This window comes from Quercus suber, unplaced genomic scaffold, assembly GCF_002906115.3.
Source record: "Quercus suber isolate HL8 unplaced genomic scaffold, Cork oak 2.0 scaffold_125, whole genome shotgun sequence".
In the NCBI taxonomy this organism is placed as follows: Eukaryota; Viridiplantae; Streptophyta; class Magnoliopsida; order Fagales; family Fagaceae; genus Quercus; species Quercus suber.
The window spans coordinates 290520-308010 of NW_027069589.1; the positions used below are offsets into that span (position 1 = coordinate 290520).

The 17491-nt window shown below is 36.6% G+C and overlaps 1 protein-coding gene across 1 annotated transcript; it reads right to left on the minus strand.

Moving 5' to 3' along the window:
- Positions 1-1570: 1570 nt before the first annotated feature.
- Positions 1571-10864, minus strand: LOC112004926 (probable LRR receptor-like serine/threonine-protein kinase At1g56140). Its single transcript, XM_065775995.1, has 10 exons — positions 10789-10864; positions 9272-9804; positions 8412-8486; positions 7987-8188; positions 7747-7887; positions 7093-7211; positions 3684-3894; positions 3362-3593; positions 3094-3244; positions 1571-2213 (listed from the first exon to the last, which is right to left on the minus strand). Exons 1-10 carry the CDS (start codon positions 10862-10864, stop codon positions 1836-1838), a joined length of 2118 nt encoding a protein of 705 aa, XP_065632067.1. The 3' UTR covers positions 1571-1835.
- Positions 10865-17491: the final 6627 nt, after the last annotated feature.

The following is a 17491-nucleotide window of genomic DNA, read 5'->3' on the forward strand; positions in this document are numbered from 1 at the left end:
ATATATATATATATATATATTTTGATAGTGTTTTAAGTAATCAAATTAAGTTATTATTATTGTTAAATTTAAATAAAAATTTATTACAGTTGTTTTTGATATATTATTATGTGTACTTATTTATTGAGCAAATTCACTTTAATTGTTTGGTTTAGTTATAAATTATTTTAGTAATATGAAAGAAGGTGGGGTATAAATGTTTTTAAAAAATATTTTAAATACATGCAAAAGTGGTGTCATAACTTTTGACCAACCTGTTTCATTTTCTATACGTGAGATACCTAAAAATATGAAATTATGACTTCCACTTTTTTTAGTCATCAATTTTTTTTTTTTTTTTAATGTTTAGTTTGCCCCCTAGAAAAAATTTCTGACTCCGGTTTACCCCACACTTATTCTCACACCCAATAAAAGGATTCAAATTCAATCAAGCACTAAATGATGACTGTCCTAAATCCTTAAAGTCAGCTTGCCCCTCTTATAGATTTTGGCCTTCAATGAGCTAATGGTAAGCAAATGATTAACAATCCAGTGAGTTTAGCAAGACTTCCATACATTGAGCAGGTCTTTTGAGAGCAACAAAAAATATATTTAAAATAGGGAATAACCCGAAATGAAGGGCATGAGTCCTAAACTGAATTAGAGAAATATAGAATGTCAAAATTGCAGTAAAACTCATCCTTACATTCACACAAAAATCGTTACACCTTCATACACATCATGATTAGTTCAGCAGATAGCTTATTATATTTTTTGTGCATTCTTAAAGGTGCTAAACAGTCTAAACATAAAATGATTACTTCTCCTCCATTACATGGATCACGATCATCCCCATCCTAATGCTAACAATTCCATTTACTTTGATTTCAGAACTTGTTGCAGCGTTTTCCCTCTGTTGTAGGCTTTTTAAGTGTATTGAGGCACTCCGCTAGCCTTCTTTGCCGATTGTGCAGACAAGGGTGGTGGATTCAACTCCCCAAACAAATTCAAAGTCCACAGAGAGAACCAATCAAGTACAAGCAGGTGGCAATCTGAAAAAAAGACCCAACAATCTTGTCAAGCCATCTTTGAAGGAACCTTTGCCTTTCCACAAATGACACCAAGAGTTGATACACAACAAACTCCCCAAACTAATTCAAAGTCCACAGAGAGAACCAATCAAGCACAAGCAGGTGGCAATCTGAAAAAAAGACCCAACAATCTTGTCAAGCAATCTTTGAAGGAACCTTTGCCTTTCCACGAATGACACCAAGAGTTGATACACAACACAACCATTCTATTGCTTGCCAATCAAGTAGTATTTTTCTTTGGGGAAACTTGAATATAGACGAGATTCTTTGGAGATTAAATCTCGTTTTTCATTATATGTCTCAATTGAATGGACTCTGTGATTATCAAACTTAGTCAGCCATGTCTCACAGGCCAACGCATCTTAGATATCAGGGTTCAATGCCTTGGTCATACTCACAGTATTTCACCGTGGTGAACTGTAAGTAGATAAGTGAAAGAGTTAATTCTTTTTCAATTAAAAACCTAAAGTAGTGAAATTTTAAATAAATAAATAAGGTAAATCTCCATATGAAGCATTTGTACAGCTTCTTAAATAGTGCCTTACATTTGATTGTGTTTCTGTCACTACATGACATAAACTACACCTCTACCAAAAAATGTTAAGGAATTAAGGTGTCAAAATCACAAAAGGAAGATTGCAAAATCCATGCTAGACAATTACATCCATGATTATATAAATACATATGATTAAGATTTGAAGAACATACAAAACGCTTTTTAGTTTACACACAAGAAAAAATTTGAAGGAAAATAATGGCAAATTCTCATCGACCCTGTTTGATAGTATCACCAATCATAGGTTTAGAAGCATTTGCTGGTGAATTCCCTACATCACCCACAATGCTTGTACTGGCTGTTGATGAGTTGAAATAGCTAGTATCAGTTGCACCCTCACTGATTACGTTGGTTTTATCATCATATTTCCAATCTGTCAAATATCCTGGCCTTGAAGTTACAATGCTTACTTCAATATCTCCAGAGAGCATTGCCACCACACGCGACATTGATGGCCGTAACGTTGGGGATGCTTGAGTGCACAAAAGAGATACTCCTATCAGTCGTTTTACTTCTTTGTCATTGAATTGTGATAATTTAGTGTCCACAAGATCAACATCACGGTTGTTTTCATGCAATTGCCAAGCCTGAGAAAGATCTATATTTTATCAGAGTAACTTTACAATATTGTGTACAAGTGGTGGCAGTGAGTGATCCATTTGTTTCAATGAGATAACTTTCTAGTGGTTCAGAATATAGCACAGAAGTGGTGGAAGTGAGAATCCAATTGTTTCAATGAGTCTAGCTGTCCAAGTGTTCATAATATAGTATAAAGGTATTGTCAGTGAGTATTCAAACTGTCTGAATGAATAAGACAACCATGCTTTAGTTTACTGGGGATGTAAATAAAATCTACTTGTTTTCCCTGAAGTTACCCACAGGTTCATCGTGTGAATCTAACGGTCACTCCATTTTAAATACTCATTTTGAATGTTCTGTGACATATGGATGAGTGACACTGACAGGTCAAGATTGAAATATATTTCTATATAAGAGAGTGTAAACTTCAAAATCAAGAACATCACAAATTATGAATAATCAAGACCAATGTGTTATCATGAATTTCATAAAATAACTTGGAAAGAGACCGTTACATGGTATTTGGTCATACAAAAAGTAGACTCTTACTTGCATAGATTTAGGTATGGAGACTCATTTGATTTCCCATTATGCTGCAAAGTGGACTCATTTTGCAAATACTCTAAATAAGCAAATAATATTATTTTGTTTCCTTTAGACGTCCTAACTTTCCTCTTTATTTATTGGTAAGTTATGATCCAAGTTTTGCTGGTACTTCAACTTTTGGCAGAACCAAAAAAATATATATAGTTGTGGATCGATCGTGACTGTCATGAACCCAAAGCACATATCCAGACAAAATAAATGCTACTGAAACTTTTTGAAGGAAAAAAATCCATCCAATTAAAGAAAGATGACTGTCATGGTGCACAAAAATATTGTTCATACCCATTCAAGAAGATATATCTTTTCTTCTTCCAAGCTTGAGTCAGAATTTGGCCTGCCACTGACAAGCTCTAAAGCCACAACACCAAAGGCAAACACATCAGCCTTCTCTGTAAGGTGCCCACGCATGGCGTACTCCGGTGCCAGATACCCACTGCATCAGTAAAAATCACATTCACAAATTATTGCTAATCTAACTAAATCAATATATAAAAAAGGGATTATGTGATTCAGAAAGACAAGGTGACAAGCTAAGCCTCTAAAGTCTTACATAGTCCCTGCAACACGTGTGCTTATGTGGGTCTTTTTATCATCATAAAGCTTGGCCAAGCCAAAGTCTGATATTTTGGGGATGAGATCAGAATCAAGCAGGATATTACTAGCCTTCACATCTCTATGCACAATCCGAAGCCGTGACTCCTCATGAAGATAAGCTAAACCTCTTGCCACGCCCAAGCATATATTGAAGCGTGTTGACCAATCGAGATTCAAGATTCTTTTTCCTGTCTCATGCAAGCTTATAAATTAAATGTACATAGTATGAATAAATACTTACACACACAATTAGCAATAGCCAAGATGCGTTCACATACCAAATAATGCTTGATCAAGACTTTTATTTTCTAAATACTCGTACACAAGGAGTCGTTTATCTCCCTCTATGCAGCATCCATACAACTTCACAAGGTTACGGTGTTGCACAGCAGATATAGTAGCAATCTCAGTTAGGAATTGGTTCTTTCCTTGGTGTGATGTTACAGACAGTTGCTTCACAGCAATTACTCTCCCATCATTAAGTGTTCCCTATTCAATACAAAATATTAAAGAATCTGTTTAAAAAATGTCACCCATCTATGACTAATTTTAATCTATTAAAGTAAATAGAAAGAAGAGTTTGGATAATTAGGATGGATGGCTTAATAGAGATGTAATTTAGACTTCTTATCTGATTGATGTCTTAAGTAAAGTCAAACAATGTAAAACAAAACCACACAATACCCAATTATACATAAAATTTATAAGGATAAATTTCAAAAAATTGTAGTTGCTTAATGGTCACCATCACCATGAAATTACATGTCCATTTTAATCATTTTCAATTTTATGCCTCATACCATTCATGGAAAAGTATCAGGCAGGAATGACAGGTTGCCCAATATAAATTTTCTACAAAGCACTAGATTGCCTTCATATGGTCCAAAACTTCGATTTCTAAAATAAAAAACTTGCTTTCTGGATGCTTTTCCTTCCAATGATACAAGCAATACATCTGGCAAGCTATAAACTACCAAAAAGGTAATCTTATGGATCCCATTTCATAGATCAGGTAACGAACCTTACTAATGTCTAGAAAAGAAGGAATAAAAAAAATTATTTTTATGCTCCAAGTAAATATAATCTTGTTTGGACTTCAATTATTTGGTCAGAATCTCCAAATACTAAAAGATTTTGGAAGTTATTTATTCGTACCAACTGTGATTACTCAAACTACTATACCCTCCACAAAATGTAATTACCCATCTATTGGTTCCCACGATTATCAAATCTAACAAACATCAGCCAGAGATGATTTTTTCTTGACCAGTCCATTTTTAACAATCTTAAACAACTACTCAAACTTTAAACCATCCATGAGGATATTAATTTTCCATAATCATCAATGCAGGATTTTATCGTAGTTTGTTTAGAGTGAGACTGCATAGAATGTGTCCCATAATTATTTTTTTTTTCTTTTGGGGCAAATTACATTTTTAACTATATAGTTTGGGTTGATTGCAATTGAACCCTAAACTTTAAAAAGTTTCAATTCACCTCCTCCATCTATTTTTTCCAAAATCGTTTACCAAATACATGTGCCTATACAGCTGTGTTTTACAAAGCTTAATGACTCAAATTTGACACCTAAGAATAAATAAATAAAGAAGGAAATACGGCATTATTTTGGACTTACCAAAGTGCACCCTTTTGGACTCGGGTAAGTAAATGGCATTAAGGAAATAGGGCTAGAAGGGGTTGGTTAATTGAAAGTTCTGAAAAACTAGAAGGTTTTAAATGAAATTTTTGAAGTTTAGGGTTTAAATGAATCAACCACAAACTATAAGGTTCAAAATATAATTTGTCCCTTTTTTTCATCAATTCATCACCCTCTATAAGTAGTTTTCTGCAAATAAGTGCTTTTTAATAACAGATTCACTTCTTGAAATTGCAATTAAGTGCCATAACATGGGCCTTATTTCATCGTATGATATTTTCTTTTATAAGTTTACCAATTGTAAAGGGTAGCCCTAAAAAATGGAACAGAACCATAATTTTGAATATGTAAACCAGGCCAAATAAAGGAGAAAAGATGTGTAACAGATTTTATGGTATGGAAGAAGTTTGAATTTGGGAAAATGGCCTGAATTAGAAAACAATTAGAAAATAGATTGGTTCATTTGATTAAGAACTTTGAATAACTTTCAACTTCGAGATTTGGCTAGGCCATTAATCAAGTTCTGGCGGGGAATGGTTCTAACATTTACATGTGGGATGATAATTAGCACCCAGATGGCCCTTTCAGCTCAATAGATGCTAAACTCTCTAGTGTGATTCTAAACACAGCTTAGAATTGGAGCAATGCAAAGTCTGATGATCTTGTTACTATCCTAAGTAAATTGCCATGGATTGCTATTGGTGAATGTGATAAGGCTGTATGGATTCCCTCTGAATCAGGTATTTTCTCTATCTCAAGTTCTTGGGACCAAATTAGGCTAAGGAGGCCTACTGTCAATTGGTAGAAAATTGTTTGATTTCATGATTTGTCAAAGCCATCCCAAGGCAGCTTTCATTACTTGGTTAGCTTTGAGGGATAGATTATCTACTAATGAAAGAATAGTTAGTTGGGGAATAAGTTGTGACATTTTGTGTACTATGTAGAGCATGCAATGAAAATAGAGACCATATCTTCTTCAAATGCCCTATTTCTCAAAGAATTTGGAGGATAATTAAAAGATGTTGCTGTCAAGAAGGCCTTGATGATGAACTGGGTAATCTCATTACCTGGGCAATACAAACTTGGAAATGAAAAAACTTAAGGGAAGATTGTTGCAGGTTAGGCTTCAGCGCTGGTATATACCATGTTTTGGGCTCAAAGAAATTCTGTTAAGCACCAGGGAACTGTGATAACAGAGGAACAAGTTTTAGGGGTCATAAAGAATCAGGTGGAGTATAAAATTGAAAGCAAGGGTGTATATCCCAGACAAAAAAATCTGCACCAGATGGGGTATCTCAGATGTTGTGTTTAAGCCTAAAGTTTGATCTATGTGGCAGTACAATTTTCCAACTGCTGCAGATTCTTCTCCTTGCTAATTTTCTAAGTGGAAATGTGGTTTTTTAGTTTTGCATTATTTTGTAATTTGGTTTGTTAGTTGCTGGGATTTTGTCCCTGATCTGTGTATTTGGGTAGTTAATCCTGGTTGCGCAGTTTAGATATTGTTGTCTAGTTGTAGTTGGGAGCTGTTTGCTCTGTTGTAGTCCTTAAATGTTGTGGCTGGTTTTAGCTTGTTGCTTAATAAAATTCACTTGATTATCAGGGAAAAAAAACTTTCAACTTCTAAGTATAGTTGAAAGATAACAATAAAAGAAGATGAATGTGAATTAGAACTAGTAAAAGATATAGAAAGGGGCATATAGATATGGGATTATGAATCTTCATTTATTTTTGGATCAATTTAATTCTACAGCGATTGCAACTGCAGCTTCTCGCCAATCATAGGAACAAGATATCATGGCAAAGACAACCAAGTAATTTCACAACAAATGGAAAAAGAAAATAAAAGGATAATATAAAAGGAAAGAAAAAGTAAAAGAAAAAGGGTGATGTTTAACTCTGTGATTTGTCTATAGCTATTTCTTGGAAATATCAATAGATGTATAGAAGCTCTAAACTTATATCAGACAGTCAACTTTAAGGCAATGGCTTGGTTTCCGCCACTAAAGTTCTTGATTAGAATAAGGAAGTACCTTATAAACTGGTCCAAATCCTCCCTCTCCAAGCTTATTATCAAGATTAAAATCTTCTGTAGCTGTCTTTAGTTCAGCATAGCTGAAAGTGAATGTTTTAGCATCTATTCCAAGGAGCTCTACAATGTCAACATAAACACAGGTTGTAACACTGAATCCAATAACTAGTAATCAATCTGCTTGAGTGGTTTAAAGCAGAAAACTCAGCAACGTTTTTGCAAACTAAATGAGGAACTATCCTTTTCTTAAGCATCAATGATCAATGTGTTTTAGTCCAGAAAGTTGTTGGACTGAAGCAGGAGATTGGGTAGGAAGCTTAATAAATGGGAATTTATCTATAGCCTGGGGCTTCATTGGCCACATAAATTATGTTTCTCCCTACTCCTTTTTGGTCATATATGTCTGTTTGTGTGTGCATGCGTATTATTCCAGGACATGTATAGAAAGAGGTTTTAGTAAAAATGCTGATGTGTACAAGAAATGATACACTGCATTTTATACTCAACCTATTATGGAGTATGCGGAGGCCACCTCACTAATAGCGAGTACCATAGCATCACATAAGGAAAGAGTTCCATTTTTCTAACATGTAGAGAAAACTGAATAAAGTTTGACAACTATCAGCATGCACGTGCAACATGATTTTTGGCTTACCTTCATCATCATTGGTTGGCGGTTTTCTTCTTCGAACAATATAGAAAACAATGAAAACAGCCAGAAAGCTCACAACCCCAACACCAACAACGAGACCCACAATCAGACTTGGAGGACTGTTACTAACAGTGGGTGTAAATTCTATACCAAAGTAAGATAGTGAATAATATGTTACTAAATTGTGAGGAAACCAATGCCTAATCTTTCTAAATTGCATCTATAGTTTCTGCACTTTTTTACCTGGGGTAGCACTGATGGCTGAAATAGAAGGCCCATAAGTACCTTGAGCAGGTACACAGCAAGTCCCCTTTCCAGCCCAAAAGAGATGGATTTCAAGGTAGTTTTGTGATACCTGAACATTATTATATTCCTTCTGAACAGCTACAAAAGAGGCACCACCAGCTTCCTTTCGTATGTCAAAATCCTTTAAAACAAGATTCCCCTGGAGTAAACAAATTTAAAAATTAGCCCCAAAAAAAAAAAGGAATGAGGATAAGAGGAAAGAGGTAATTTTATAGGAAAATTGGAGAGGGAATACATCAAAGATTTCATTCAAAATCCTTATCGTGATTATAGGCATATTTTAGATATCAGAACTATTTTGAGTTTTGGAAATAAATTGCAAAAAAAGTGAAGAAATCACGGAGGTAATGGTTGTACCGTACTTGACAAAAATTCTGAGAAATATAAGAGCAAAATAGATAGTTAAAGAAAACATGTGGAGGGGCCAAAATTGAGAACTGCTAGTGGCAAATTTAGAATTGATTAGATAATTTCAATTGTAAATATGCATCATATTCAACAAAAATCTATATTGATGAATAAGATCGTCAATATTATATTTGTTCTTATACTCTTTTTCTGTAAAGAAATATACACTTTGACTGGCATCATAATTCCTAGTCACGATCACGGGGGGAAACACAATTAATGTTTAGCAAAGAAACTTACACTTATATACTAGGGTGAATAAACTTTTTAGGCAATGCAAACTTCATTTTAAAAGATAATGCTGAAGTTCTAAAACAATTCGATAATGCTAACAATATAAAGTGAGAGAGAAATACTGAACAGTCTGTATATTGATGTGTAAACAATAATGTACAATAGAGAGCTTTATATAGGCTAGATATGTATGCATTACAAGTAATATGAGTAAACTACAAGTACAGTATACTAGGCTTGGGCTAATCTAGTCTAAGTTATACACTAACATCTCCCCTCAAACTCGAGGTGACAAGGAGGAAGCCAACTGGAGTTTGGATATAAGATCTCAAAGACGACCAGGCGAGTGAGTCTTGGTGAAGATATTGGTAGGTTGGTTAGCAGAGGAGATGGAGAACAACTTGAGATTGCCTTTCTTGAGATGCTAGCGAGTGATGTAACAGTCGATCTCAATGTGCTTGGTGCGTTCATAGAAGACATCATTATGAGTAATGTAGATAGCACTATGATTGTCACAATAAAGAGGAATGGCAGTGGGCTATGGAGCATCCATGTGAGCCAAGAGCCAGCAAAGCCAAACAAGCTTGCAAGTGGTGTCGGTAAGGGCACGATACTCAGCCTCAGTACTGGAACGAGAAACCACATCATGCTTCTTGCTACACCACGAGACAAGAGAAGTACCCAACAGGAAATGGAAACCTGTGATATAGCATTGATCAGTCGGATCACCTGCCCAGTTTGCATCTGAATAAGCATGAAGCTCGAGAGAAGACTGAGAGGAGTAGTGGGGACTATGATAAAGTGTGCCCTTATCATATAAGAGAATCCGAAGAACAGCAGCATAGTGGACAGAATGAGGGGCATCCATGAACTTACTAACCATACCCATGGCATGTGAAATATCCAGACGAGTAACAGTGAGATAGATCATACTACCAACCAATTGGCGATAACGAGTAGCATTAGATATAGGTTCACCATCCAAGGGTGTGAGCTTTGCATTGTATTTCAAGGGAGTGGAAACAGTCTTGTTGTCAGTGATACCGACTTTAGAGAGAAGATTAAAAGTATATTTAGCTTGGGAAAGATAGTATCCATCAGAGGATGAGGTAACTGTAAAGTTGTAATTTTCAACTATGTATTCTGTTGGCTCTTATTCCGTGCCAAATTTGATTGTAATTATGTTCAATCTTTTACACCCTGTATTATTTGTAGGATTTTGTTAGGTTCTAAGGTCTTAGGAGTTTTTGAATTTAGAACTCTAATTTGTAATGTTGGCAAATCATGATCAAAACAGTGTATTTAGTCTTGTTTAGAATTGCTCAAAGTTGGTTTAATATTGTAAAGTTGGAATCGAGTGGCTGCAGAAGTACTTGGGACTTTCGGCCTGGCTCGATCGATCAAAGAATAGACTCGATCGATCGAAAATCGCACAGGTTGAATATTCTGCAGATTTTCCAACTCAGCCCTACTTCATTAAACGTTTAGGGTTTTGTGTTTTTATCCTAGGTATATAAACTAAACCCTAGCCACGTTTTTGAGGGTTGTCCATATTGCTTTGTTGCTCATACATTGCTGTTTTGTGTGAATCTCGTGTGAGATCTTTGAGGAGACTTCCTTTACACAAAACTTAGGGTTTTCAAGGTAGAGATGATTTCAACATCTTGAAGATCATTATAGTTGCAACCATTGGAACTTAAAAAGAAAAGCAAGCGGGGAGCTTGTAGCTGATTGAAGAATTCAAGAAAGAAGTAGTCCGTGGATTCGGAGCCTGCGCGTGGTCGTGTCAGGAAGTTTTACTGGTGGGTAGCATTAGGAAGTCGAGCGGGGAGCTTGTAGTCCTTCTGTAAGAACTTCAATTCTTTCATAGTGAATTCTGTTATGCCTTGAGGATCGGTGGGTCAAATCCTCCCCAGGTTTTTACCGAGTGGTTTCCTGGGTGATCATATCTTGTGTTATTTATTATTCCGCTGCTTTATATCTTGATATGATTATTTGATTGCTTTAACCTAGAATTGCATAATTTGACTAAGTAACAACTTGGCTAATTAATCTAGGCTACGCAATCTGTGTGTTTAAGGGGTCTAAATTTCCAACAAGTGGTATCAGAGCATGGTAGCTCTTTTTGCTTGAGATTTCTATCTCTGAGCTGATCCTTGACCCCAGTTGTCATGGATCATGGACACTCTTTGTTTGTTCCTCCTCATTTTGATGGGAACAACTATGCTTATTGGAAAGTAAGGATGAAAGCATTCCTGAAATCCATTGATGAAAGGGTTTGGAATTCTGTTGAATACGGATGGGAGAAGCCCACTACTCCTGTGAGTGAGTGGCAAACTTCTGAAAAAGAAGCAGCAGGCTTCAATAGCAAAGCTATGAATGCCATCTTCAATGCTGTTTCTATGGAGGAATTTAAGAGGATCTCTAATGTTGAGGTTGCTCATATTGCTTGGAAAATCCTCCAAACTGTGCATGAAGGCACAAAGGCAGTTAAGATTAATAAATTGCAACAATTGACTTCTAGGTTTGAGAGTATTAGGATGTCTGATGATGAATCCTTTGATGAATTTTATGCCAAACTGAATGATATTGTCAATTCTGCTTTTAATTTGGGTGAAATCTATGATCAACCTAAAATTGTTAGGAAGATTCTTAGATCTTTAACTGAAGATTTTAGACCCAAAGTGACTGCCATTACTGAAAGCAAGGATGTGGACTCCATCCCTGTAGATGAACTTGTAGGATCTCTCCAATCCTATGAGTCTGACCTACCTAAAGTAAACAAATCCAAATCAATGGCTCTTAAGTCAGTTGATGATGTTGATGGTGGTGGATTTGATGATGAGCTCTCTGCTACAGAGATTGCCTATCTTGCAAAAAACTTTAAGAATTTTCTTAGGAATACAAATAGAAAGGCAAGAGGTACCAACACTGCTGAACCTAGAAATTTTAGGAAGAATGATCCCACTAAGGTAAATAATTTTGAAAAATCAAATGATAGAGGTGGTCAATCTTCTAATAATTTTTTGGGTCCTCAATGTTTTGGTTGTCAAGGGTATGGTCATATGAAATCTGAATGTCCTACATTCTTGAAGACTAAGGGTAAAGCTATGGCTGTAACCCTTAGTGATAATGAGGTTTCTGATGATGAGTCCGGGTGTGACGAGGATGGAAACTTCATTGCTTTCACAACTACTGCTATGGTCAGTGAAAGCGTATCTGCTGAAGAGAACCCTTCTGATGGGGAACTCTCTGAAGATGCAGATCTTCAAGAGGCCTATAACAAACTTTGCAAAATTGCTGCAAAGGATGCTATGAAAGTTGATCTTGGCCTAAAGAAAATTGACTCTCTGGAGCTTGAAAAGAAAAATTTGCTTGTTAAACTGTTTGATGCTAATGAGCTTCTAAATAATGTTAAATCTGAGAACATGCTTTTGCTTGATAAAGTTAGAACCTTAGAACATGATTTATCTATTGCTAGATCTGCTAGTTCTAAACTTGATCACATGTTAAATGTTCAAAAGTATCCTGCGGATAAATCTGGTTTGGGATATGTTGAAAGCATCTTTGGCTCTACTCCACATTCCACAAATTTTGTTCCTGCTTCTTCTTCTGAACCTTCTGCTAGTGAGGTTGTGAGTGAAACTGTCAAACCACCTGTGAGTGAGGTAGTTAATCCTGTAGAAGTTTCACCACCTAAGAAGATTAGGGTAGACTTAAGAGAATCTAAACCTAGGGAGCCTACCAAATCTAAGGACAAGATGCATGGTAAACCTGCTTGGGTTTGTCATTATTGTGGTAAGTCTGGACATATTCGTCCTAATTGTTACAAGCGTCAAGCTGATAAGAGAGCAACTAAACCAAAAGTGCCTGTGCCTCAAGCACAAGACCCTATGGCACTAATTGGTGAATTGGTAAAGGTGTTAAACCTTTATTCCAATCCTGGAGTTGGGAATCACTCGAATGTGAATATGAACTCCAATGCTCGTGGTGCATCCAAAAGGTCTTGGATGCAAAAGACTCGAACTAACTGAGTCTTTCTGACATGGTCCTTGTGCTTAATTGCCTTTTCCTTTGGTGACCATTGTTCTTTGGTTTTTTGTCTTTTTGTTGTTTTTGTTCTAGGACTTGCATTGCATTACATTCATGCATTTCATTCTAGGATGTATCTGTTTTCTCTTTTAATAAAAATAAAAAAAAAAAAAAAAAAAGGGAGAAAGCAAACATTATGTTAGACACTATTTGTCTTGATTTTTGAAAAACAAGGTTGGTCTATCTTGTGACACATATCATGGTCTGTGTACCTTGTTTAACTTTGATGAACTTTTTCATTGCACTTGACTAGTTAAAACTTTGTAGTGCATGTTGTGTGGGAAAGATGTGTTTGGTTTTTATTCTCCTTGTCTTAATCATGAAGTCATATGTTATTTAACTGTCGGACTTGATTCTTTTGAGAAAGGCATAAATAACCATCTCACCACTGTTCACTAGCCAATCATGAACACCTTAGTGCATATCATAAGATTCTGTGCTCGAGAAAGTGTAGCACATGCACAAAAAGAACATAAGGTGTAGCCTCAAAATAAATTAAAACTGGTGTGTACTATTAGGCTTGATGCCAATTCACTTAATTCAAACCGGTGTGTACTATTAGGCTGAATGCCATCTCATACAAATAAGAGGCAAAAATACAAGAAACTTACATGATTGCAAGCTTTTGTTCTAGGAGATGTGGGAGTTATAGGATGTAACTCTTTAGGTGATAGTCTCTTTTAAATTCTATGTGATGAATTGTGTAGACTTTGTGTTTGATTGCCATTCACATATCACCTCACATGTATCCCAAGTTTTTGCTAGTATCACACACTACACAAGTTACTCTTTGTTAAACACTGTACATGCTAGTGTGTGTGTTTTTGGTCTGACCAACCAAGTTTGAAAATATCTTGAGATTTGTGCACAACATTTTTGTTGCTTGAGAAAATTCAATGGGGGAATGATTGAAACGTGTTTTTGACATAATTTGGGTTTAAAAATTTTGGGTTTTTGAAAAAGCATTCCATCTCATACTCATGCATTTTGTTTTTACTATTTAATGCTTTGAGGAGTTGTTTTACAAAATTTTGGTTTGTGTCTTTCAAAACTGGATTTTTTTTAAAATTTAGTGAGCTTCTGACCATTTCGATCGATCCAACCCATTTTTCGATCGATCGAAAAAGTGCCTTAGTTTGTTCTAAAACGACTGTCACATTCGATCGATCGAATGTAATTTTCGATCGATCGAATATCGTGAAAAAGGTTTTTAAAAGGCACTTTTCTGACTTTTTCAAAGATCCTATTTCAAAACTTTTCAAACCTTTTTCCTCTCTCCGCGTTGGCAAGCTTGGTATTGTGATTTTTTGTCGTTTTCTTCCGAAGTCTTTGCACAATCTCTCTCTCCTCAAGCCGGTAAGACCCTTTTGCCCTTCCTTTTGATTTATTTTTCATCATTTCATGCATACATTCATGCTTTTAAGGGGCGATTTTCGCACTTTGCTTTTTTGGTTTTTTCTTTTGATTCAAGCCATAATTGATGCAATTGATCATTGGGTTTTTGTGGGGACATGTTATAGACATGATTTAAATAGTTCAATTTGATCAATTTTGAGTTTGATGTGAAATTGAAAAATCTAGGGTTTCCTAATTGATCCGATTTGGGGATTTTGTGAAATTGAGTAGAATTTGATGCAATTGGCTTGTTGGATTGATGAAATTAAGCATTATAATCTATGTGTTGTGTTTTGTGATGCTCAATTCATCATTTGGTTTTAAAAATTTTCAATTTGTGTTAAATTTTTGGGGTTTTTGTTAAGAAAATTCCTTGCTCAAGCCAATTTTGTCAATTTAATCTCAATTGAACTTAGTTGTTCACTGCATTAGTGCATGCATCATGGCATTGTATCTGCTCATGCATCATATAGATTTTAATTCTATTTTTTTTGTGCTAACTTGCAGTCTGCCTTTGGTTTTGTTTTTTTTTTTTTTTTGGTTTTCTCTTTGTGTCTCTGTTCTTTCCTTAGCATCATGCCTAGGAAAACTAGAGCCCATAGGTCCCTTCCCTCATCCTCTCCATCCCCTCCCTCCTTTGACCGTGAGAGGTTTCCGAGTGAGAAAAACCAAGATCTTTTTGAGAAGCTTAACCTTAAGAGGAAGATTTGGGCTGAGCGTTCTGTTGTGTTAGATGAGCTTGATCCGGCCATTAGGGCTAACTTTGAGCGTCGGGGCTGGTTACCTTTGTTAGACATCTCTGATCCTCCTCCACCGTCTGCCTTGATTAGAGAGTTCTATTCGAACATCTCTATCCACATCTATGATTCCAACACTTTGGTAAAGAGTTGGATACGAGGTGTTGGGTACACCATTACTCCTCAGGTAGTGGCTGCTGCTCTAGGGGTACCGTTGGTTAGGGATCCTGTCTATCCTTATGATGAGTCTCCCGAGCTGAGCGATGTTTTGTCTTACATCACTGGTACTTCTGTCCAGTGGGGTTCTGATCCTAGGATCACTTCTGCTGAGCTCTCCGGGTTACATTATCTTTTCTTTAGGATAGCCTGTCATTCCATCTGGCCTATTTCTCATGTGCACACCATTCCTCTTGAGAGGTGTGTATTTTTGTACGCTCTTGTTACTGATGCTCCTATCAGTTTTCCCCATCTATTTCTTCGTTCTTTGAACGAGGTTTATAGGAGTTCATCTTCTTCACATGCCCTTGTTCATCCTATTTTCATTCATAGGATTTTGCTCCATCTTGAGCTTCGTGGCTTTCCTTCCTCTGAGCCTGTTCATGTGATTGCTCCTATCGGTGCGTCTTTTCTTAGACAGAGGGCTGCTCATCTTCGAGCTGGTTCTAAACACCCTAGGTCTGAGCCCTCTAGTAGCGTACCTCCTCCTCCTTCTTCTTCTGCAGGTCCTGCTGGTGAGGATATTTCTGATCCAGTTGGTGCTGATACTGCTACTGCTGATGTTCCTTCACCTCCTTCGGCCGACTTTGATGTTCGTCGTACTTTGGAGACTGTCATGACTGTTCAGCAGGCTCATGGTCAGATTTTGGTGGACTTGCTGGATGAGATTCGTGCTCTTCGAGTGGATTTAGCACGTCTTCATTCTTCCTCACCACCTCCTTTTGATGGCGACTCATGATTGCTCTTTGGCATTCCGTCACAAAAAGGGGGAGTGGAGTTTTGACTTGGAGTTTTGTCTTGTGGAGATTTTTGTTGTTAGGGGGAGATATTGTTTTAGATTGTATCTAGGTGCTTCACTATGTATATCATTTTTTTTGGGATATTCATGTTAGGGGGAGTAACATTGTTTGATATACATTTATTTTTTATTGATTCTTGTTGCTTTATGATTCACTGCGTATTGATTTATATTTATGACTTGTTCATTTTTATATGTCTTTATTTTGTGTTGTGTGGATCTTACAAGAATGTTATACCTGTTGTTTTTACTCTTTTCTGTCACACATGCGTTTATGCGTTTGTTGAGTATTTCAGGAATATACAGGTTGATTCAACTAAGCTGCTGTCTACACTTGCAACTGATGGATAGTAGTTAGGCTGAATTTGATTTTATGAGCATTACCTTTGTAAAGGGCTTTTTATTTGTAAAACTTTGAGCTGTGAATTAGGGTTTTGTCACGGATTGCCAAAGGGGGAGTTTGTTAGGTTCTAAGGTCTTAGGAGTTTTTGTATTTAGAACTCTAATTTGTAATGTTGGCAAACCATGATCAAAACAGTGTATTTAGTCTTGTTTAGAATTGCTCAAAGTTGGTTTAATATTGTAAAGTTGGAATCGAGTGGCTGCAGAAGTACTTGGGACTTTCGGCCTGGCTCGATCGATCGAAGAATAGACTCGATCGATCGAAAATCGCACAGGTTGAATTTTCTGCAGATTTTCCAACTCAGCCCTACTTCATTAAACGTTTAGGGTTTTGTGTTTTTACCCTAGGTATATAAACTAAACCCTAGCCACGTTTTTGAGGGTTGTCCATATTGCTTTGTTGCTCATACATTGCTGTTTTGTGTGAATCTCGTGTGAGATCTTTGAGGAGACTTCCTTTACACAAAACTTAGGGTTTTCAAGGTAGAGATGATTTCAACATCTTGAAGATCATTATAGTTGCAACCATTGGAACTTAAAAAGAAAAGCAAGCGGGGAGCTTGTAGCTGATTGAAGAATTCAAGAAAGAAGTAGTCCGTGGATTCGGAGCCTGCGCGTGGTCGTGTCAGGAAGTTTTACTGGTGGGTAGCATTAGGAAGTCGAGCGGGGAGCTTGTAGTCCTTCTGTAAGAACTTCAATTCTTTCATAGTGAATTCTGTTATGCCTTGAGGATCGGTGGGTCAAATCCTCCCCAGGTTTTTACCGAGTGGTTTCCTGGGTGATCATATCTTGTGTTATTTATTATTCCGCTGCTTTATATCTTGATATGATTATTTGATTGCTTTAACCTAGAATTGCATAATTTGACTAAGTAACAACTTGGCTAATTAATCTAGGCTACGCTATCTATGTGTTTAAGGGGTCTAAATTTCCAACAGATTTCATTGTAAGGGTTGTGTGAGAGAGAGTGTGTGTGTGTGTGAAGACTCAAGGCATGAAGACTAAAGCAGTTTTCGCGGGTAGTTCACGACTAATCATCCCGAAAAATGACGCATGTGCCCTACACATGGCTGGAATGCGAAGAGTCAGGACAAGATGGAGACAGCTGTGTTTCACGAGTAGTTCGTGGGTAAGGCTTTCCTGTGAGACACCCGCGAAA